The sequence below is a fragment of the Cuculus canorus genome, chromosome 5 (assembly GCF_017976375.1).
Source record: "Cuculus canorus isolate bCucCan1 chromosome 5, bCucCan1.pri, whole genome shotgun sequence".
NCBI classification, from domain to species: Eukaryota; Metazoa; Chordata; class Aves; order Cuculiformes; family Cuculidae; genus Cuculus; species Cuculus canorus.
The window spans coordinates 51820837-51845317 of NC_071405.1; the positions used below are offsets into that span (position 1 = coordinate 51820837).

At 40.2% G+C, this 24481-nt stretch overlaps 1 protein-coding gene across 2 annotated transcripts in view; it reads left to right on the forward strand.

The window, feature by feature from the left end:
• CSTPP1 (centriolar satellite-associated tubulin polyglutamylase complex regulator 1) overlaps positions 1–24481 on the forward strand; it is an 86509-nt gene that overhangs the window by 47629 nt on the left and 14399 nt on the right. For both annotated transcript variants that reach the window (XM_054066742.1, XM_054066743.1), the window contains one exon: positions 22319–22403. In XM_054066742.1, coding sequence (XP_053922717.1) covers positions 22319–22403 — 85 coding nt within the window. The remainder of the gene's footprint in view (positions 1–22318; positions 22404–24481) is intronic.

The window sequence follows — 24481 nt, forward strand, 5'->3', positions numbered from 1 at the left end:
TTCCCCTGACATGCATATCATTATCTTGGTCTTTTTGCCCCCCTTTCTGCTTTACCTGTTTCATTTTGTTTCTCTTTCCAGTTTTCTGCAAATTCTTGGCTTCCCACAATAGTTCATTGCTGTCTGTAGATTCTTTTTTACATTGTACTATTTACTTTTTTACTCCTTAGAGTATATGAAGGATATCTATGCTAATACTAGATGAGTTTTACTTGAATATTCCAGCTGAAATATACCAGAAGGCAGTTAAAATATTGTCAGTGTTTGGCAGAGAACTAAATCTCTCCTACTATCTGAATTTCTTGGGTAGGTTGTGCACCATTTGGAAAGGAATATGTGTGATACTCCATCTAAATAAAGTACAATAAAAAAGCTCTCAGTAAAGATGTTTGGCACCATTGTAAAGATGAAATTTGTATGAAGTATGCAAGAATGATAGATGTTATGAAGAAACTAGGAAAAATGCCATAATAGTATAATGCTTAAGAATAGTATTGGCATAATGGAGGAAATTATGATATAACTTATACAGACGTGAAGTAGATAAAGTTTTCTGCATCTCTCTACTTTTAGCATTTTGTGATATTAACAATACTTGACCATACAAATATAATGCTGTATTGCTCTCTTGTGTTTAAATGGCTTTCCTTGTTTTTTTGAGATAAATAAGATCTCATGCTACTGAAATAATTGATTAATACTAACTGCCTTCCTATTCATGTACTGAACAAAATCTGTAGCAGGTAGTTGCTCTTTGTTCATTTTATAACCTGTGCATGAAATTAGGTAAGAGCTTGGACAAAGACTTTTAATATTCTTTGCATGACTTCCAAAACATCTGAAGGCATAAACAGGGAAAATTTTAAGAAAGGAAATTGTAACATAAGATGAAAAGTTCAGTGCTTAGGCAATGCTGGAAAGTCTCTAAAAGGATTATTATCTACAAATGGATTGATCTCTGCTCACCTTTGTTTTATTACCTTTTAGATTTTTAAATTGTGAAGATATAAAAGCAGGTCTTTCAGTTTACTCAGGTCAGAGTGGTTTATTGTAATGCTCTTTGCTGTTCATAAAGTTCAATAGTAGATCTATCTAAATAGCAATAGAAACAGAGCAAAGGAAAAATATGCCTTATGTTGGCATGTCAGTCTAAGAGTGGGTGGATTTTCAGAATTCTGAACTCTCCAGCTATTAATAACCTGTTCTCTGCAGAGAAGTCTAATCTCGTAATTTTAAAATTAATTATCACTTTCAATCACCTGATAGTCATGAGTAACTTAAAAAAACCACCAAACCCACAACTTCAAAAGGGTAGGTACTCCCATTACTAGGAAAGAAAATTTACTCGGTTGGAAAACCTTAAGGCAGACAAGGCACTTTTGAAGGAGACGCACCTTTCCAAGTCAAATACAAATGCATAAGAGAGACAGGGTGGAACTAGCTGCATTTAATGAGTTTTTTGCCCAGAGCAAGGGATGTTCCTATCTTATTTAATAAAACCATTTAAAATGCACCCTCTGAATGCTACAAAACAGGGGCTCATACACCTTTGCTGAGTACCAAAGTGACTGGTTAAAGATTCATTTGTCCTTAATTAAGGTGACCCTAAATTTCTGCAGATGGTGGCTACTGGAGGATATAATTGGAGGCACCTGGCACTTGTTCACTAACTTTAGTTCAAGCTTTTATTCTTGTAAGAGATTCATCAGTAGATAAATTCAGAATTATATATCCCTTTAATTCTCTAGCTTTAATAACCACAAGCTATTTCCTTAATGATTTTAAATTGCTCGATGCAGGAGATAGTTAAACTTACTCTCCGAGAGATTAATTTCCTGCTTTTTCACTAGTGTTGGCTTTTTTTTTTTTTTTTTAACCAGGAATATTACCAATTTAATTCACCTTTTCTACTCACAGGTACTAACATTTGTAAAATATTGCCTGCCACTCTGTTTTGTTTGCTGTGGAGGTAGGGGCGTTTTGTGGATTGCATTCTGAAGAAGGTGATGCATCGCATTCAGACACCAGGGAAAAAGAGACTTTTACCAGGAATCCTGTGGCCAGCTCTTCTACAAGCTGGCTTGCAAGGTAACTGCTTCTTCCCAAGGAAGACAACTTAGCCTGTGGCTAGAAAAGCACTTTTAGGTTGGCACTGGTGAGGGAAGGAGCAGTCCTTGGCCTCCTCTCTGCTCCTAATTTTCTTCCCTTTCTTTATGGACAAGCAGTTGGCTGTGTAGTAAAGACAGCACAGAGCTGATCCAAATGAAAAAAATAACCTGGGGAAAAAAAAAAGTTACTTTTCAGTTTAATCAGGTTTTTTTGTCCTGTTCACAGTGAGGCTGTACAGACAGCTGTGCTGGCATAGTGGAGAAGATAAGAATGAAAGGTAGGGAGGGGAACAGGGCTGACTTTTTCAATAGGTGACCTGGTATAAAATTTATGTTTGTGTTACAGCTTTGCTTGATGGTGATATAAAGGACCTTCCAAGCTAAACTTGCTCTTACTACCATAAAATTTATCTTTCTGAGAAAATAATTTTTATATAACTTTAGATTTTTTGTTTACAAGTGTAGCATAAGCTATCAATAGCTTGCTAAATCTGCCTTGTCTGGCCTTAACTGCATACTGAAGAGTGGGAGCCAAAGGAGAAGGATTACTACTGTATTGGCTCAAATAACATTTTACTGAAAATACCCTGGTTGCAGGTATTTTGAGCCTCTTCCTGAATTTTCAATGCAAAAAATATTATGGATGCTTAACCCACAGATCTTAATTCCTCTATGGTCCTACCCTTTTAGCAGTTTAAGGTTCTTCTGTTCATCACCCCAAGGTTGTCAGAATTTTTTTCCATTTTCCAAAAGCCCACTTATATTACAGCCAATGAAGTAGCTTTTTTCTTTCTCCTAACTTTCTGGTATCCATTATAATTTGCTATACATACAGAAAACCAGTATGCATGTTTTTCCCAAACCTTAGATGTAGTGAAGCTGCTTTGACAAGCAACTTTACTATCTCTCTATCCTTCTGAAGCTGTGAAAAAGTCTGTAGGGGAACTAAAAACTGTTGCCAAAACTGCTTAGCCAAATGCCTAAATGTATCCTCCAACCATACAGTGCTTGGACGTGGCAGGCTCCATCTGAGTCAGACTGACAGTGCTTCTAGAATAATTCTGTTTCAGATGTTAAATTTGTGGATGGATAATGAAAGCACCTCTGCTGACTGCAAGTATATTAGAATAACAGAGCAAAGTGCACCACTGCAGACAGTCAGGAGACTAACATTAATCACAGTGTTCACCTGTTTTTTGTGCCAAAGCTTCCCAAAACAAACAAAACCACTGAAAACATTAATCAAGCTACTACCAGTGGTTCCTTCATCTTAACAGTACCAATCAAGAGCTGGGTAGCCTGAGGATTCTTGCTCTTTACTAAGTAATGCTATCTCTTGCACTCATCTTCTAAGCATATCCACTTGTTTTAAAGTGCCTTCATGCAGCAATACTTGAAAGCTGCCTTCAGAATTCATTGTTCCCTATGTTTTGACTGAGCAATTTATATTAAAACCATTTTTACTTCCCTTGCCTGTTCTCTCCTTTCCCTCTTCTCCCCTCTCCTTTTTCCTGAGTAACTGTAGGGTGAGAAAAGAATTAGTTTTGCATTTCAGTACACTTAATGCAGCCAAGAAGTTTGTTCATTGCTGCTTTGTACTTTCAGGCAAATGAGAAAATTTAGATTAATAGGTTGTTTATTCTTTTGTGTGTTCCTCAAATCAAAGGCACTGGATTGCATTATTAAAGAAGTTTTGTGTGGTAGGCTTGGAACTGTCCTCACTGAGCTGTACATGAAGGAAAACGATTGCTTTTCATCCCCGACTCATTATGCAGACTGGCACAGGAGCACTGTTAAATGTGGTATCATGTACTATCGCTTAAAGACCTTCCGTCAGTACAGCTGATGTTGGGTTCCAATTTCACAGGATGATCTGTCTTGGAACAAACAAGGAAAGCCCTAGAAATAGAAACACATGTGTTCTTCTATTTTAAAAATTTAAATATTAACCGATTTAATAAAGAGAGATTTTGTTTAGAACACTAGTGCCTGCTGCACAGCGCTCTCAGATCTCTTCATTTGGATTTCTGTTCATTTTTTTTCTCATCTGTTCAGTTAGCGGTAATGCACAATTAGACTTTTCAGTGATAATCTGCCCAGCCAAATTAATGAGGAAAATATTCAACATTATTTTGAGACTCATAACTGAAGGGTCCAGCTAGCTTTGGGTAGCTGACAATGCATGACTGTCCTGTGGATGTTCTGTACTGGCTGAGCAGTAGTGTATCTCTGGGTCACTGCGTACACTAGATACTCTAATTCCCTTGGCATTCTGTGATAGAAGAGTCTCTCGTGACCTAAGGCCACCTGCTTTGAAAGTAAAAAGTCTGGGGAACATAATTTAAGTGAAGAGGACAAGACTGTTCCTGTCTTATGTAAATGAGAGGAAAGAAGTTGCTTTGCCTTATAGGTTCTGCTTCAGCTCTAGCTAACGTTCACAGCAAGAAAGGCAAAACTGTGCATTCACAGTGCTGCGATTCATCATCATAAGAAATGGGAAGACCTTTGTTGTGTGCCACACAACCAGCATCACCAGGTGCACAGAGCAAGTAAACAGTGTCACAGTTACCAGACTGGCTGAACTGCTGAGCTTTCTTTGTGTAATGGTGTTATTCTTCAGTCTCAGACCTCATGCAGGATGGAATGATTCTGATTTTTTCATTGCATGCTGGGTTCCTGATTTTGCAGTCCCTTTCACGAATTAGAACCCTTTTCTTGGTCTGACTGAAACTTAATTCCTGCACTTCCATACTCTCTGAGGATGAAACCAGTGCTAGGTTTGCCAAGTCTCCCTAGAGAGAAGTGTTTAAAGAAAATCTTATATGTAGAGTTGTTTATAGAATATATTGTCACCTTCCACCTGAGGATCATGCAGAGTTCCTCCAGCCACTTCTATATTTCACTTCTCTATGTTCATTCAACTCTGTATAACAGATCACTGAGTTTTCCCTGACAAGTAATCATCTTATTTCTCCAAGGGACCTTAACCTCATTTTGGGGAAATGAGAGTGCTGGTGCGTTGTTTTTTAGGTAGGTTGGTTGGTTGGTTTCTGTCTCTGCATAGGAAAGTGGTGGCATTCTTTCTACCTGAAACATGCAAATGAAGGGGGCTACAAGAAAGCTGGGGAGGGACTTTTTATAAAGGCATGTAGTGATAGGACTAAGGGCAATGGCTATAAATTGGAGAGGGGCAGATTTAGACTAGACATGAGGAATTTCTTCACAGTGAAGGTGGTGAGGCATTGGCACAGGCTGCCCAGGGAAGTTGTGGCTGCCCCATCCCTGGAGGTGTTCAAGGCCAGGCTGGTTGGCGCCTTGGGCAGCCTGATCTAGTGGGAGGTGTCCCTGCCCAGGGCAGGGGGTTGGAACTGGATGATCTTTAAGGTCCATTCCAACCCAAACCATTCTATGATTCTATGAAATGTGCTAGTGTCTACTAGTGTACTGCTATCCCAGATTTTCAGGTATAGTATCATCATTATTTGGCCTTTTATAACTATTCAATTCTCTAGATTGTCCATTCATTGCCATGTTTTCTATTCTCATTAATGCTTGCAGGCCACGATAGCCAAGTTCATAAAAGGATTGCAAATCTCTATTTATAACGTTACATATCAACTTTTAATCTGTTATGAAGTGCCTTAAACATGAGTAACTAAACCACTGTATTCTTCATCTGTATTGCCAAGCAGGGGAGGAATTGTGACTAAATCCCAGACTTCCTATTCACAGCTAGAGCTGTTTAATCTATGACAAATCTGACTGCTGAACATTGACACCTTTTTTGAGAAAATCATATATATTTTTTATCTTTCTGCTTAGTAATTTTAGATATTATTTCACCTGCTTTGATTTTACCCCTTCATTCAATATTTTTTTCCTTATAGCTTTCGGACATTTTGAAGTCAGATATGGTCATTTGCTGATATATCATTATCACTAAATACCAATCTTGTTTATGTTGCTGATGACTTACAGTATTCACACTTACAACAATTACAACACTGGAAAGAAGAAGAATAATTTATACTTATTTTACAGAGCATAAGGTTTATCTAATCAAAACTCTTCTGTCCTTATTCCTGTTTAGCATCTGAAGGCACATTATTGCAGCCACAAACTCCACTCCTGCATCTCCATATATTCCTGCTATACCAGAGACTTCTAGCAGTTGCATAGTTTTCTTTTTTATTTTTCCCCCTAATAGGTGTATAGGAAGTGTTTTCATTGCTTTCTTTTAACATCTAGGATAGTTAATATTTTTACTCAGATATTGAAATTAGAATCTAATCTGTCTAGCACTGAGAAGCTTCCAAATCTATATTGTATTCATGGAAAGACTATAGTGTGAGACAGACAGCAGTTCAAAAAGTAAAGGAGATCAGAAGAAAAGCTCATTAAATTCCCAAATAATTAATTGGTTTTTTTATTTCAACCATTAGCTGCAAAACTGGTACTGATGATCTTCCTTGTGCTGCGGCACTGGGTGCAGAACTGAGTGTCTGTCATTCAGCACAGTCTGTTCTGGTCACAGCTGTGTATACAAAGCTGCAAGTGAAACTGAGATGTACTCGTAAAGGCTCTCAGTGTATTTCCCTTTGCAATATTCATCTGCTTATTCTGTACCAAACCCCAGAAAACATCCTCCTAAAAGGAAAGAGCAAAAGTAAATAGTCATAAGATTTGTTTCTTCCCTTCATAAATAGGTCATATAGAGTGACTTTCCAAACATATCCCGTTTAGTAGAGATAATTTAGAAACCTTCAACTTCATCTTCATTTGTTCTCTACCAGCATGGATCCTCAAGGCCCCTAATAAAAAACCTTTCTATAAATACGTTAACAATAAAAGTAGGACTAGGGAGGACATTCAGTCCCTATTGAATGCAGAAGGAACAACAGTGACAGGGGATGAGGACAAGACTGAGGTACTTAATGCCTTCTTTGCCTCATCTCAGTCTTTTAATAGTAAGGAAAGTTGTTCCCTCTGTGTACAAACCCAGGAGTTAGAGGAGCAGAATGAGGCTCCCATGATCCAAGAGGAGGCAGTTAGAGACTTACTTGCCCAGGTAGACACCCACAAGTCTAAGGGGCCGGACGGAATCCACCCAAGAGTATTGAAGGAGCTGGCGGATGTGCTTTTCAAACCCCTTTCCATCATCTTCCAGCAGTCCTGGCTGACTGGGGAAGTTCCACTTGACTGGAGGCCGGCTGATGTTATACCCATCTAGAAGAAGGGTTGCAGGGAGGATCCAGGGAACTACAGGCCTGTCAGTCTGACCTCAGTGCCAGGGAAAGTCATGGAACAGGTGATCTTGAGTGCTATCATGAAGCACATGCAAGAGAACCAGGTGATCAGGCCCAGTCAACACAGGTTCACGAAAGGCAGGTCTTGCCAAACTAACCTGATCACCTTCAATGACAAAGTGACTCAACTAATGGATGAGGGAAAGGCTGTGGATGTAGTCTTCTGGGACTTCAGTAAAGCCTTTGACACAGTTTCTCACAGTATTCTGCTTCAGAAACTGTCAGCCTCTGGCCTGGACAGGCGCACACTCTCCTGGGTTGAAAACTGGTTGGATGGCCGGGCCCAGAGAGTGGTGGTAAATGGAGTTAACTCCAGCTGGAGGCCAGTTACAAGTGGGGTTCCCCAGGGCTCAGTACTGGGTCCAGCCCTGTTCAATGTCTTTATCAGTGACCTGGAAGGCATTGAGTGCACCTTAGCAAGTTTGCAGATGACACTTAGCTGGGTGGAAGCGTGGATCTGATGGAGGGTAGGGAGGCTCTGCAAAGGGATCTGAACAGGCTTGACCGATGGGCTGAGACCAGTTGCATGAGGTTTTACAAGGCCAAATGTCGGGTACTGCACTTGGGGCACAACAACCTTATGCAATGCTACAGACTAGGAGAAGTCTGGCTAGAAAGCTGCCCAGAAGAGAAGGACCGGGGTGTGTTGGTTGACAGCCGACTGAACATGAGCCAACAGTGTGCCCAGGTGGCCAAGAAGGCCAATGGCATCTTGGCTTGTATCAGAAACAGTGTGACCAGCAGGTCCAGGGAAGTTATTCTCCCTCTGTACTCCGAACTGGTGAGGTCGCACCTCGAATACTGTGTTCAGTTCTGGGCCCCTCACCACAAGAAGGATGTTGAGGCTCTGGAGCGTGTCCAGAGGAGAGCAGCGAAGCTGGTGAAGGGGCTTGAGAACAAGTCTTATGAGGAGTGGCTGAGAGAGCTGGAGTTGTTTAGCCTTGAGAAGAGGAGACTGAGGGGAGACCTTATTACTCTCTACAACTACCTGAAAGGAGGTTGTGGAGAGGTGGGTGCTGGCCTCTTCTCCCAAGTGACAGGTGACAGGACAAGAGGGAATGGCCTCAAGCTCCACCAGGGGAGGTTCAGGCTGGACATCAGGAAAAAATTTTTCACGGAAAGGGTCATTGGGCACTGGAACAGGTGGTTGAGTCACCTTCCCTGGAGGTATTTAAAGGACGGGTGGATGAGGTGCTCAGTGGCATGGTTTAGGGATTGTTAGGAATGGTTGGACTCGATGATCCAGTAGGTTCTTTCCAACCTAGCGATTCTATTCTATTCTATTCTGTTCTGTTCTTCCTGTCAGAGTTTCTGATTCCAGGAGCTGGCACGTGGACCCAGGTTCTCAAGTCCAGAGAGTCACTTCTACGTTGAGGAGCTGTTTCTTGTAATTTGCATTTGTCAGCAGAACATCACAGAACTTTTTTGTAGGTGGGATATTTTCTGCTTTCCTTTGAAATTCCCTATATGTTAATAATTTTAATTAATCTTGAATTTTTAAGAGGTAGCACTACTACTTTCAGAGCCCTTAGTACTGCATGTAGGTGGGAACTTGGAACAGCAAAGCCTGAAACAGATCCAGACAGGAGATAATTCACGTGAGAGACAGCTGGGAGAATGGATGTTACCTTTAAATGTGGTGTGAAAGTGAGAGGAAAATGAATTTGTATAGCATCCCTATTTTACCATCCACTTCACTTAGAGTACTACTAAAATGCAACTACATCTGATTTAGTGAGTTTAGGTACAGTTCTTTTGCCAGAAACGCCGAGAAGCAATTTTTTCCCAACAGGGCATTATTAAGAAACATTTAAAATTGCATGGAGCAAATAGGACCTCAGCTTATAAGCTCTGCACGTTTCCTTTGAGTCAAGGACATATGCTGAAATACATTACATTTAAGTACTTCTTAAAGCTATATTGCTGTATGATTTGCACCATCTGATTTTCAGACTTGCTCCATAAGTCTCTACATTGAATGAGAAAAGAAGGGCAAATGTTGCAGCAAATAAAAGGAACATGTGTTTTGTTAGTCTTCACTGGCTGGAGATGCTTAAAGTGCGGCTTTCATCTTGACTCCCACTCTAAGGGTTTATCATACTTGCATTTCCACGATGGCTTGGGGTTTTTTTTTTCTGAACAGTCAGGATATTGTTGCATAGGAGATGAAAAAATCTAATTGAAACCACGAAGAGTACAGTTGTGTTAGAACAACCTAGCTGAGGTCCTAACTGCTAGCAGAGGTTAATACAGTGCTTCTCACTATGGATGAACCATCTCACGGTTGTCATTAAATGAGTTAGTCAGCAGGAACTGTATTTGGGGTTTTAGCGCTCCTGCCATATTTTATTCCAAGTAAGGACAGTCCTACATCTTTTAGAGGTTTTGCTTTGTTTCTTCTTTGCATTGTCTTATAAATAGCCTACATCACAGCAGCAATCCATCCAGGTGTTTCCAGTGAATACTGATCATGCTTCCAATAAGAGAAATCACTTGCATATCATATCTCATCAAAATAATTTGCTCACTGTGCTAAGCTATCATCCCACCACTAATCAGTTAAGTGATAATTCCTTTTACTGCTCCTGCTGTAAAGGTCCTTACAAAGATGCTAAAGAGTCTGACCTCATTATGAGGCACTGTGCCCAGGCGGGCAAGAAGGCCAACAGCATCCTGGCTTGTATCAGAAATAGCATGGCCAGCAGAACTAGGGAAGTGGTCGTCCTGCTGTACTTGGTGCTGGGGAGGCCAAAGAAGGGCAACAAAGCTAGTGAAGGGTCTGAAGCACAAGTCTTATAAGGAATGGCTGAGGGAACTGGGGTTGTTTAGCCTGGTGAAGAAGAGGCTGAGAGGTGACCTTATTGCTCTCTACAAGTACTTGAAAGGAGCTTGTGATGAGGTGGGTGTCAGTCTCTTCTCCCAAGTAACAAGCAATAGGACAAGAGTAAATAGCCTCAAGTTGTACCGGGGAGGTTTAGATTGGTTATTAGGAAAAAAAATACTTCCCTGAAAGGGTTGTCAAGCACTGGAACAAGCTGCCCAGGGAAGTGGAGTCACCATGCCTGGAGGTATTTAAAAGAAGGGTAAATGTGGTATTTAGGGACATGGTTTAGCAGTGAACTTGGCAGTGTCACGTTTACAGTTGGACTCAATGATCTTAGAGTTTTTTTCCAACCTAAACTGTTCTATCTGTCTATTTTCAGTTTCTACAAGCTGAGATTACAGCATGGATTCATCTCTGCGTTTGTTCTCCAGTAGATGGCCTTTTTTTTCCTCTCTAGAAAGCCCTATGCAACAACAAGAAAGTGTCCTTTTTCTTTCCTCAACAAGAGTTGCTCTTTTGTCTTGTTTCTTACATTTCCCTGATTAGCATAATACATGCATGCCATCGGTGTGAGGGCATAATGCTAGAGGATTTAGAGCATTTGCCTGAACTTTCCTCCAGCAAAATATTGTTAGCCTGTGGTTCATGGTAGATAGTCCATGGAAGTGTATTTAGTTCTAAAATAGGTGGCATTTGGGTTAAACTTTGATGAAGATGCATGATGCTCATGAGAAACTCTCAGGATTAGTAGAAATCTGAAGAGTTTAGAGCTTGCTTATCTGAAGCTTAAAGAATGCTGAAAATGGCTTTGTTTCACTTTTTAGAAATTATTATCTGTGTTAAATACTTAGTAAACATGTAGTTCTCTGTGTGGAACACAGAGAAAACAAACTTATTCCCTTCTCTGTCCCCTTCTCAATCTTTTTAAGAATTATTATTTTTTAGGACACACAGCTCACTGGAGTATTGTAAGAGTTAAAATCAACAGTGGTTACAGAAGTTTAGCAGAAAATATGCCCTTAAAAGGGGTAGCTGGATGCCTTGTTTCAGGTTTCTCTTAGTGCATTCATTCTGTTCTGCATTCAGACTAGTTCTGTAGTGGTGGTCATTTATAATCATTAAACTAGCTCATTGATATTGTAATGGGCTCCAGACATTCTCTGTGGAGCTTACATGCTCCACTGCATTTCCTTCTAAATAACTAATGATGACTTCTTCAGTCTTGTCATTAACCAGATTACGTTCTTCCAACCAGTTCTCTTATTGATTTGTTTTGTTTGAAGTTCATTTTCTTCTTAAGTTTTTACACTTACAAAAGACTTTAAGTATCAGTGTCTTTGAGAGCATTTTACGTGACTGAACAATACTGCCCAAGCAGTCCAGATTCTGTAGTACTTATTTTTATGAATAGAGGCTCTAACTGTTGACTCGAAGGCTCCTAAGCACAAAGTTCTTTCCTTTCAGAGTTTTTTTTCTCAGCATTATAGTTTCTGAAAGAAAGTTGGAGAAAACTAGCCAACAGTCTGGGTACTTGGGATTATACTGCATAGCCTGTCGATAAAACTATAAATCAGTATACTGTGCAGTAAAGTTAAAGAATGGCCAAGACTATGAATGGCTTTATGTTATTGGAAGATTCATGTTTAAATCGGGTAGCCAAATTGTTCCAGGTAAACACAAGCACACAGAGAAAGATGTGCCAGACCATCCAGTGCTTGGTGGATCACTACCAGCTTCTCTGGTTTCAGCCACAGTGAGCTGACTGCTTTGTGTAATTGCATACTGGTGTCACTGATGGTAATGTGGGATTCTACATTCTTCACAAACCTGACCTTGTCTCCTTTGTGGTTGGGGTCATGGTGGACACGATTCAGAGAAGCTGTATCAGAGTCCCTACTGTTAGTGAATATGCAGTTTATCTGTTCAGAACTTTGTGGTGGATTCTTTAAGAGTCAATGCAGAGCAGGGACAGGAGGCACACAAGGCTATCCTTGATCATTATCTAAATTATGCTGAAATGTTTTGTGTCTGTTCCATGGGGTATTTGTAGCAACTGCACGGTTCCTTGAAAGCCTCTTACAAACCAGTGGTTAAAAGAGGAATTCTGTTTTGTTTCATTGTCCTGAGAGAATTGTTGAGTGCTGCACTTCATGCTTTTGCATGCCACTTTGAAGTCTGAAAAATGTAGGACAGTCAAGGTATTTTCTGAAAATACCTGATTACACTGAAACTGGTTCACTAGAACCTTTCACTGATGTTTCCTGGAAAAGTGAGGCTAGAAAGAATCTAGAAGTCCAAGAGATCTTTGGTCTGAGATTGCTATAACAGTCTTCAGCATTTCCATAGTTCATTGCGTGTCCTTCTTAACTTATACCTCCTTTTCTTTTTAGGGCAATGTCATAGCTCTTTCTTCTGGTCCCTGGCCTTGCGTGCATAACAGATGAACTGTCTGCCAACTAACTATATTTCTGGGGTTCCCAAGGCAGAAAGGAAATACTAAGCTGTAACTGAAGACTGTGTGCCTCTCCCTGGCCTTAGTCCCATTGTTGCTAGAGCTAGTACATATCTGAGGGAGGAGGGGTTATATGTAAGGTCCTGTGCTGCATAAGATGCAGCTGTATACCACCTGCCCATTTACTCTGCCCATCTCGTGATGTGTAGCTATGAATTCTTTAGTTGTTTTGAAGATCTTAAGCTTAATGACAACTTGTTTTCTTGAATGGAGGCTGATCCACATCTTGTCTAAAGATTACTGCTGCTGTTTGAGAACTTGGGGAAATGTTGATGGTCCCCTCCAGTGAAGTCTTTGCCGGCATTCCTGTACTTCACTAATAAGATTGCTGTAGGTCCCGTTTCAAGTGGTTGAGCAGTCTGCCCCCCAGATGGTTGGAACTTCAACAGGAATGTTTTCTCCTTATTGTTTACAAGACCAAGTAGCTCTGGCATTGGACTGATTATTTTCTCAATGAGTGACTGAAAACTCCTCAAAATGGGGAAAAATCAACTGTTGAACAAGATAGAAGCAGTCTAAATCTATTTTTTCACCTATTGCTCGGAAGATGTGCTGGTTACATCTTTAGTGACATTACAGCGAAAGGAAAAAGTAGTTCTATAGTTGACACATACAAAGAATGTCAAATGTCACAGCATTTCAGTTATATATTACTCTCACTCTGAAATTATACCTTTTTTCTACTTTTATCTGTCTTAAGAGCTAGGTCTTGTGTCATTTTGTTTTTGTTTTGCTCTGCCTACATTTGGTAGACTAAAGTGCCTATAATTATCTGATGTCATTTCCCTTGTAGCAATGTACAGACTGAGGACTGCTGGGGGTGATCTCCGCTGTTCCACAGGCTTTCCCAAGAAAATGCAGCATATTTATAATCATACTTATGTTCATATGTTAGGACATTCTTAACATTTCTTACTTCTTTTTTTAATGCCTCTAAAACATGAGAGGAAGGCATACATTTTCATATTGTTGTCCCCAAAACTGGCCTCTTTGTTTGCTTCAGGCCTATGTCCTTTGGAAAGGCTAAATGTCCTTTTGGATCATACTCAAATTGCTGAGCATATCTTTAGGATTATATGTGCTCCAGAATATGTGCAGAATTATCTTTGCAAATGTTAAAGAAAGCTACACAGAGAAAATTGGGTTTTCATGTAGTAAATAAAGTTTAAGCTATTATTTGCTTGCTGTAGTCAATAATATACTGAAAAATTTAAACCAGACTTCTTTGTTTGTCATGTTCTGTCTTCTTTTTCTACTTCTGGAAATACTGGCAGAAGTTGTTGCTGCTTCTCTTTTCTTGTTGTTCACTGTTCTTGCACTTCAGGAGTTCTGAATTCTTTAAGCTCCAACTTCATCAAAGTCCTATTTTATAGTTTAAATGAGAAATAAGAGTTAACATTGTCTTTAGTGTTACATTAGGTATAGTGTCTGTAAATTCAGGAATACCACACTGTATCAGTTAAACTCTTCCACTATTGGAATGTTTTCTTTACAACCATGAGAACTAAGACCTTTTTTAATGTTTCTACTGAATGTTTAAATTTTTTAGTTTGTGGATGTGCCATCCTAGCCACATAAGAATACCAGATGATAGCCTTGGACTGTACCTTTGGCACAGCTCACCCTGCCCAGAGTAATATTTGCTCAAAGCTGGAGTAATGCTGCCACATGAAAGGTTTGATACTGAAGGATAATTATGGGGAGTTTGAAAGGGACTAGAGGATGATTAAAGTTTGTATAAGCAGCATGATTCTGGGTTTTGGAGATAGAATTGGAGCAGTTCTGTATAAATGCCGGGGGGGTTTGTTAGTCTCCAAGTGGTTTATTGATAAAAAGGCCCAAGATCAAAGGGCAGAAAAACAATCACACCATCTAGAGGATTTTCCTTTTTAAAAAACCCTTAGCTTATTCCATATATGGTGCTACAGGAGCTTAATGATAATAAGCCCGGTGAATTTACCATTCATATGAATTCTTCCAATTCCCTCCAGAACAAATGAATTCATTCTTCACATCAACGACAGGTGAATCTTTTCCTCCTTACCCAAGTGTCTCAGAACTAGCTTTCTGCTCAATGACAGTACTAATCTCTTCTAACTGTCCTCTCTTGCAGCACTCCCTCAACAAATCTTTTTAGGTTAGTCTGCTTAGCCCTCCACTATATTTGTCCTGAGTCTGACACATGTTGTTACAAGTAAATCTCGTTAAATCACTGTTACTCTTTGCCTTTTCACATCATAAGCTGGGTCTTTCTGCCTGTTGTCAATAAGAGTCACCCAAGTCTGCTGTTTGCAACCATACTCCTTTTGCAGAGTGCAAAATATCTTGTTTCTGAAGACTGCTTTCCTGCAGCAGCACCCTTGCATCTGGCAGGATTTTACTAGTGTTCTCAGAGGTCAAGGAGAGGCAATCCAAGGTGCAGCCAGTGCTGCAGGTACCATCCAGGAAGAACCCCCTGCCAGAGCCAATCTCTGGCAACTCTGTGCATTCTTCAGTTACCCAATCTGCTTTTGCTGTTGTGTTGGGCTCAAAATCTTCTGGGATCTTTTCTGGGAGATGCCCTGGGATCCTTTCTGGGAGGACCTAAACAGTATCAGTGAAAGGGTAATGTGGTTTGTGAATAACCTGAACTCGTGTGCCTGCTTGAATAGTAAGGATGCTGAAAGTTCTGTCTTAAAAGTGTGCCTGATAACTGTTTTCGCTAACCACCTTAGCACATATGATGCAAGTCCAGCCAGTGAAGCTGAACCTACTTTTAATTAGGAGGATCATTAATCCTATGACAATGCCTTGCATACATCCTGGATTTTAAGAATTAATACATCTTAAGCAGAGAATTACCTGAGCCTATCTAACAGTTGATCTCTGCTGAGATGTCTCCACCACCTTCTCTCTTCATTGCACCTGGCCTTTCTCTTCCAGAGCTTGCTTAGTGTGAGCTTTCATCAGATATTCCTGATAGTCAGTTCAATTCACTAGTCCAGAAAAAAAGTTGATTTTTCTCAAGAAGGGGCCTGCAGAGTGCCAGTGATGGTACAAGGGGCTGTTCGGAACTGAGTCCCACAGCAAGGGAGGGGAAAGGAAAGAACAGAGAGGGGAGCAAGACCTGCCCCTCAACCACGAGTAAGGTTTTCGATTGGCTTAGCTGCATGTTGAGCTTCACCATCAGGAAGGCAGAGGTAACACATCCAGTTATTAAAGAAGTTATTTAAAGTTATTTAAGAAAAACATTTTTTTTAGTATCTAGTGATATTGAGCCACACATTGGTACAAAGCAATGCAGCCTTTTAAAGCTACTTATGTCCAAGACTCTGTAAAGCACACATTCTTATGTTGATCCATGAAACAAATCTGATCATTACCTTCTTTAAACTCTTCACTTGAAAACACTTCCTTTAAAAAATGAAGTTGGTTTTGAGGTAAGCTGGCAGAAATCTTTGTTTCCTGTTGCTTGAAAGTGACAAGTGGGTCTTTCTCACTTTTCTTATGATTTTCCGACTCTCTTAAGACTATTTTCTAATGATTGCGGGAGCTGTCTGTACACCTCATGAGCAGATTGAGTCCTCCTGTATGTCTTACATGAACATGCTTGTACAACTTAAGAGGAAAGTGTTGTGAGTGCTTATTATTTATTGTTTAGTTTAATGTTTAGTTTTTAATATTCTGTCTCAAATTATGGAGATAATTTAATTATGTGGCCTGCTGTTTAGCTTTTTGTTTGTTTCAAAAATAATGAAAAACAGTTTTTAAAATTAGACAAATGACATTCTGGATCTGGTTTCTGTTTATCCTGTATCTCTTCTTGTCAGTAGAAAAAGCGAATTAGTTAAAGAAACTGCCTTGAATGTTTGTATTTTGTTCCAAATTCTTATTTAAACAAGTAACAGGAACATATCTCTTTCCTGATAGGTCATAAAATCAGTGCAAAATTTTACAAAAGGTTAACTGAAAAGGCAGATTTTTTTTTTATTTTTATTTTTTGTAGTAGAAAGTGTTATGAGGAAGAAGTGGGTTTTTTACAGAGCTGTATATTGCTGTTTAGGTCCTACACATGGCTAATTTTGCTAGAATTCTTGGTTGTCTGTTTGGTATTAGTACTACGTATATGGAGGAAATTAGGTTATAGTTATCTTGTGAACAAGACGTGTGCAAAGCGTAGCCCATTAGCCAGATGTGAGTTGTGAAGTTGCAGTATTATCAATATTTGTGTTTATATTCATTTTCTTGTAAACTCATAGGTCCTGTAGACACCACGAGAACACCTAGACTTTTATTTTTAGGGGCTTTTGTTTGGCTTTGTTCTTTTCTATAAAGTTGCAAGCTTGCATGGTTATGAGAGTATCGTAAGGATGTGATACTTAAAAAAACTAAAGGCCAGGAAAGACTCTCCCAACATGAAAAATTATTGCTTGTTAGGCTGTTCTCTGTTATATTTCCGGGAGACTGATTTAAAAGCTCTATGACTTTATGACTCTTGAATGACTTCACAACTGTGGCAGAAAAGCAACCTGTGGAAATTATGTCCCTTACCATAATCCTAAGGGGAAGGCTGCATTTCCCAGGACTCCAGCCTGCTTGGATAGTGGTTGTACATAAAATATGATGGGAATCAGGAACTTGAATGTATATTCATCAAGGCAATCCGTGTGTTTCTGGGAAGTTACTGGTGTGACTTCTGGGGGCAGATTTCATACACCAACTGCGGAAAATATTCTACTGCTTTGGGTGAATTTATAACTGTCACATATTGTGACAGCATTGTAAGCTACTTCTTGTAGCTACTTCATTGATAGGTACTTCTTGTGCCGAAAGCAGCCTAGAATCAGTGGCAATGACAGCAATTCAGACTAAGTCCTAAATATTTATTGGCTTCCTGGGTAGATTTTACAGCCTTCACTGAGCTCCAGGCTACTGTCGGTAGGAAAGATAACTAGTTTAAAGGTAGCTCCAGTGTGTCTGCACTTCGCTCACAACACTGACAGCAGCATAAACGCATCATTTAGCATTCCTAGAGTTTGAATCCCTTGGGGTTAGGTGCCATCTTGCCAGCCATATACAAACCAGAAATGAAGCTGGTAAAAACAACATGTTTAAAAGCCATGGACATATGAAGCAGCGGCCTTCATTTTCTCAAAGGTAGGCCATTTTTATCCAGAAAGCAGTGTTTGTTTTCTAAGATGGTACCACATGAACAAACTTCCTTCTCCACTATGCCTCTGAAACATAAGGAAGAGTCTGCCTCAGGCAATAAAAGACAATAAACTACTCACAGACAGTGAGATCTGTGGGGAAGAGTCAGGATTTTGCTAGTGGCACCGTAGCAGCAGTAAAGGATGGGCAGGAGTTTGAATAGCAATACAGCAAAAATTATGACTGAACAGTTAAAGTACTTCCTGTATAACTCTAGCCATACCACTTTGCTTTCTGTATTTTATTAAGCCTTCCAGCTCTGTCTTTGTGTACTGCTGTTTTAAAATCACTTTGGAATTTGTTACTAGCTGCTTTGCAGTAGAAGAGCGAAGTGTTATGTTCAGCAGTAAATGAACATGGTTAACATGCGGATTGCAATCTCCCTCCATCCTCAAACACCTGGTATGTCCAAGATTGTTCTACTGCAAGAGCGTAGTAGAGTGCATATAGCTCACCGCCCTGTGCTGTGGGGTCAGCTTTAAACTCTCAGTGATTTGCTTCATTTGTAACTGGAACTTGAGATACAGTAATTTGTGGTAGCAACGAAACTAGCAGTTGTGGATTCAAGTTTTCACTCATTCTGACTGGTACCATCCTTCTTTTTCTTTTCTTCATCATGCCACATTGAACACTGTTTACTCAGCTGTGGCCTGGAGACAGGAAGGAGCAATGTGGTCATGCACCAAAACTGCCCTGTTTATTCCAGGCAGCTCTTGGCAGACAATATGGTGCATGGGCAAATGTAATTTTCTGCATGGTCTTCACTGACCTTGCTGTAGCAAACAGGAAACAGTCATCACAGCAAACTGTAGACACGTTCCAGGGTCTGTGGTGATCCCTATTCCTATGTAACAAGTACCGATCTGTAGTCTGAGAAATGGATATGATTTATCGGTCAGGCACCTGAGGTGTCTACAGGCTGAGTTGTGTTATGGCCTAAAAGAGTCTGCCTGTGTACTTCAGTGACTCACTTGATGCCATCTCTCGAGGCATAAGAAGGAAAGGGCTTATTTCTTTAAAGAAGAAGAAACTTCTCTGTACCACTTCATCTTTGTGTGCAGTTCCCATCTAACTAGACCATTTCGTCAAAGACTGAAACTGTAATTAACTCAATTTTCTTGATAATGAACATCACACTCTGATGTGCTGGTTGGGGAGGATCTCTGCCACCCTTTCCCAAAATCTTTTGAGGCAGATTTCTGCTTTTGCTTTATGTTATTTGTGATGGAGGGGTGAGGATGGTGCTGTGACTTGGTATGAAGAGGGAGGAGAAAAAGGCAGTGTAAAGTTTTAAAAGTATGTTATTTCCACCAGGTGAGAGGTCTTTATGCCTTAAAACTAATGCTTGCAAAGGGCCCGGTTACTCTCTGAAGTTGCTTTTGTCTAGCAGGGACTGCACACAAAGTGCAACTTTCCCAGGAAATCCCTTAAAGTCCTTCACCTTGAGGGGAAGAAAAGAGGGGGCTAATATTCAGAATTAATAAAAAAGAGCTTCACTGATGAAAACAAGCAGATTATCCTCCTAGAGCCTGTCTTTTCTGAATGCGTGAGGGATGTTTTGTACGCTGCTGGATGCCACACTGTGACAATCTAAAGGGGGTCAAAACAGAGCAACAGATATGACTGGGCTAGGTAGAGAGGGATGTAGAAGGTAAGATAAACTGATGTAACTTTAAATAAATATAGTTATCAGTTAAATAGATTGAATAAGATACAGTATGGAGATGTATCTTATCAAATGTATGAGGACACATAAACAGGAATTTGAACTTAAGCAAACAAAAAATTGAGTATTGTATAAAGCTTTCAAATGGAGTGACTCCTTTAGACCAACATGTAGATTTTTTAGACATAGATCAGAATTTTAATGGCCAGCATTATTGAAAGCTAGATTTAGAAAGTCTCGAAGAGTAGTTGCAAGAGGTCCATACTGTTCTCTTCTATTATGAATCATAGAATCATAGAATGATTTGAGTTGCAAGGGATCTTAAAGATGATGTTGTTCCAACCTCCCTGCCATGGGCAGGGATGCCTCCCACCACACCAGGCTGCCCAAGGCCCCATCCAACCTGGCCTTGAACACCTCCAGGGATGGGGCATCCACAACCTTCATGGGCAACCTGTGCCAGTGTCTCACCACTCTCGTAGTGAAGAAGTGAGAAAGTGTCTATTTCAAAAGAGCCTTTTTATGCCCAGCTTCTCTATTTTCCAGTAACCTGCTTCCTGTGCTGAGCTTGTTGAAGGTGATTTTATGAAACTCGCGTGTACCTTAGACAATCAGATAGTTTTCTTAAGAACTTAGGACAAAAGTCTCTGTTGCTATAAATGACTGTTGATGTAACAAAATAACAGAGAAGAAAATGTTCTTTCCTCTGTATAGTGTCATGAAAGAGAAATAATGCACTGAGAATTCAGCTAAAAATATGCATCTTCCTGCTCATGATAACTGGAACTTTTTCAATAATATCCTTTTGCAATTATATGTAAAACTTGGTGACATTCAAAAACTTAGTGACTTTCCTTGATGACATTCAAAGAACTGATTAGCTAACACTGCAGGAGGAAACCCCACCATTCCACTGGATACCATCATTAATCTAAGCTCAGCAATGCGGTGACTGAAGGACTAAGGGAGTATCTGCAATAGAGAGCAGACTGATTTTTTTTAGTAAAAAAATGACAATACAAAAAAGTTACAGTGCCCTCGTTATTCTCCCAGGCATCTGTAATTTCAGAGCAATCGCAGAAATTTAATTCATCTCAGCATTCAAATTTTGGAAGAAGAGAGATTCTGATGTATTTATCCCTACAATAGGAGAGGTTGCACAAATCCTTGCAATGGTATTGTAGTTCTGCACAGGCTGGGACTTCCTTGTGTTAGAGCAGATTTCTGACTGTGGAGTTGGCTTTTCCAGACAGAGCAAAATCACCTTTTCATAGCATGACCCTAAACCTAAGGTGCTTTGTTAAATAGAACTCCCAAGAGCAGTGCAAAGTACAGTACTCCAGAGGCTGTCTATACTGGATGTCAAAGAGTGTGACAACAGTGTTTTTCAGCTATAGGGTTTCCTGAACTGAAGAGAAAAATAGTAGCTCTCTCTCCTCTGCTTCCCTGGCTAATAATGTAGATATAGAAAAACTTGATTTTGGTGATAGTCCTCCTGCGGTGTTTCTTTAGTCAGCATTGAAAATATGAATTTAGCTGGGTTGGATGTAATAGTGAAATGTTCCTTTAATACTGCATACCTGCCTCTTGAAACATCTGACAAAGGCATAGGATTTCTCTCGCTTTTCTCAGACTGCCAGGCTTGGAGAAGTTGTGGCTATCACCTGGGCCGAGGTTAGTTATTTGGATGCAAGCCTAAAGAAGGCTAAGATGTGCCTGTGTCAAAAGAACTAATGCACTGTACCCTTCATCCTAATGCTTGTGCCCTTTGGATCCCCTTCCTGGTTACTGCTTGGCTCTACTTACATCCCTGGCACTTTCTTCCATACTTTGCATTCTTCTGTATATAGAAGTACTGCAAAATTGGTGTTGTTCAGCTAGTCTTCTCCTAAACTCCAGTCCACAGCCTTTTGGACTATGAACATACAATCATGTAGAGCTTTTTCACATCAGTATGTTTCCATTCCCTTGGGATCCTATAAGCCTCCTTAAGAGTGACCTCTTTTAGACTTCTCCTGAACCACAGAGGACTTTCTTAACCAGGCTTTCACAAAGCTGCTCTCTAAAACATGAATCATTTGATTGGTTTTCTTGTGTTTTTTGGATCTTCATACTGTGCTTCCTATAATACAGTGACCAGATTTGTACACATTATTCCAAGAGAGACCATCCAGCTGCCTTACCGAATGCCAAAGTAATAACGTCTGTGGTTTATACTCTGTAGCCTTCCATACACAACCCAAAACCCTTGCTTGCCTTTGTTACTGCTGCCAGATGTTCTGTGGATGGTTTTCAGGCGTATTGTGGTGAACGTCACCATGCCAATGAATTTCAGCAAATTTAAGCAACTTAGAAATTATTCCTTTTTCCACATTGTTATATTCAAGTCAAATCAAATGTTGTTCTCAATTGAAACTGCTCTGTTTTGGTTACTTCTTTTTCTCACTGAATCACTATCTGTTACCAGTTTCTCTGCAGGAGCCTCTGCAATAGTATTTCCCCTTTATCAGGCCTCTTTATGGTGGTCTTTACTGGAAACTCCATCTGAAGAGACCAGCTCTGAAGATCAAGGGAGCAGTTACATTGTCATTAGTACCCAGTCTGATTGCATTGATAGTATAAGGAAATCTGAGGTTTTTTTCCTAGAGGAAGCAAGGAGAGGGAACTGCCTGTAAAAGAATTACAATGTTCTCACCTCTTTTTTTCCTGCAGATTTGCTGACAGCACAGGAATACCACTGCCTTCTGCAGCTGCTCTGCCCTGATTTCCCCATGGAACTCACTCAGAAAGCAGCAAGGTGGGTCCTCATCCGCTCTTTTAAGGCAAGATCAGTCCTACACCACAGACTTAGAAACTAGATCTGCAGGTAAAAGTATGGACAGGGACTTGCAGATTTAAGATTTTGGGGAAAAGAGATACCATGTTTTGAGGTTAAGAACAAGGTGTTTTTCTAGCAATGAGAAAGAGTGTGTATTTAGGGTATACAGAGGCTGAAATATCAGTGTAGAATGCTGCTGTTGGCTCTACGTTCAGAAGATGAGTTGCATATAAAAGAATGTTAGCCAATGTGTTTTTTAACTGACGTGATTTAAAACTCTAATTCAAATACCATTTACCATCTTTAAAATGTGTTCCCCCTTGACTCAGCTTCCTATGGCTGATCATGTTTAAAAGGCACTGACCTCTGAAGAATTCCCAGTGTTTTATGATACGTCACTACATGGTAGCTAATCTGTTAGAAAATTTATTTTAATCTAGACAAAGCCTAAAGGAGATAGATGGCTCAGGGAACTGATAATGTGACATGAGACTTTTTTTACTGATAGTGCTTGCTGGTTGCAGTCCACTCCATGCAGTTGATTATTAACTACCTCATAGTGCAAATGCAGTAAGGTATATGCATCTTTTGGGGTGGGAGGTCAGTTCAGATCTCAGTAGGAGTGCATGCGCATACACACACATATATATAATCACAGCAAGGTTACTGAATAAATGCTGTCATTCCTAGCCATCTCAGCAGAAGGGGCATGGAAATTTAACTCTCTTCACAGGCCTAGATATGAAGTTTGGGAACAGGACCCAGGCACATCATCAGGATATTAGCTGCTGCTCGTGTTGTTAATGGCCTAAATAATTAAAAGCTCCTAATTTTCTATTTGTCATTCTGTTATGGTTTTTTAGCATCAGAATCCCGTGAAAATTATATTAAGAAAGGAAAATGAAATAGAGAAGTGTTACCCATCTGCTACTACTTCCACTTGGCTGATTCTCTGAATTCTTCCATGGCTCCTATGTGCTGTTATCCAGATTGAACTGTGGTTAAAGCTGTGTTGATTCAATTAAAACTAAAAGTTGAGCCCACTTTTCCCTCTGTCTCCTCAGTGGGCCTTTGGGCTCCACAGAGTACAGTTCTTTGGCCTCCAACGCCAGACTAAGAAAGAATGTTAAGCCCGCAGCAGGGACATAGCTGCTGCTTTCTTTCATGGAGGTGCACAAGCACCAGTCCCTTGCACTGGTGTGTATTTCACAGGGTTCCAGCTGAGCTTAGCAGGACTTTGTGATGGTGCATGAAAGGAGAGCATATCTACACATGCTATGATGTTTGTGTCAAAGAATTTAATCCACAAGGCTGTTGTAAACTAGAGGCCCCGTTCAGGGCCCTGCTGCACTGTTGTGTATGTGCCGTAGAGACAGAAAAGCTGGCTTTGGGAGCAGGTGTTGGACAGAAATGAGATCTCTGTCAGAGGCACACAGGCTCAGGTGGGGATGACCTCACTCCTACTTTTGGCTGGCTAGAGATTTACTTAGACATTGCTATTATTCTGTTACAAGCTAATCTAGTTGAACAAGTCCAATAAAACTTGTCATGTTTCTAAAACATCTTTCTCTTCCCATCCAACTGTTGCTCGCTGTCTTGTCCGTTTTCTTGTATACTCTTCCTATTGTTCTGCTTGGTGTTGGCCAGTTAGAAAGGTGAACTCTGCAGGCTGTCTTCCAGCATCAGTTGAATGAGTCCTTGCAAAGCATGAATGTCACATGCCAACCTGCACACTCCCAACGGTTTTGTTGCTAATTTGCTTGGGAAAGGAATTAAATAAAGTAGCACAGAGAGTAGCCACAGCATTCACTGATACAGCCAGAACCCGTGTAATTATTGGTGATTCTGGAAAGAGAGCAGTTGTAGTTGTAGTCTCAATGCTGCATGACTGAGATGATCTCACAGCATGGTGCACTCCACTCCTCCAGGAGCTGTTGCTATGCACTGATAACAAACACTGGGAGTAAGACCAGGAAATGTCAGAGCAGAAGAACAGAGGCTGCGACAATATCGGTTTTATTTAGATGACACCAGAGATCCCCGTTTTTCTGTTCTTG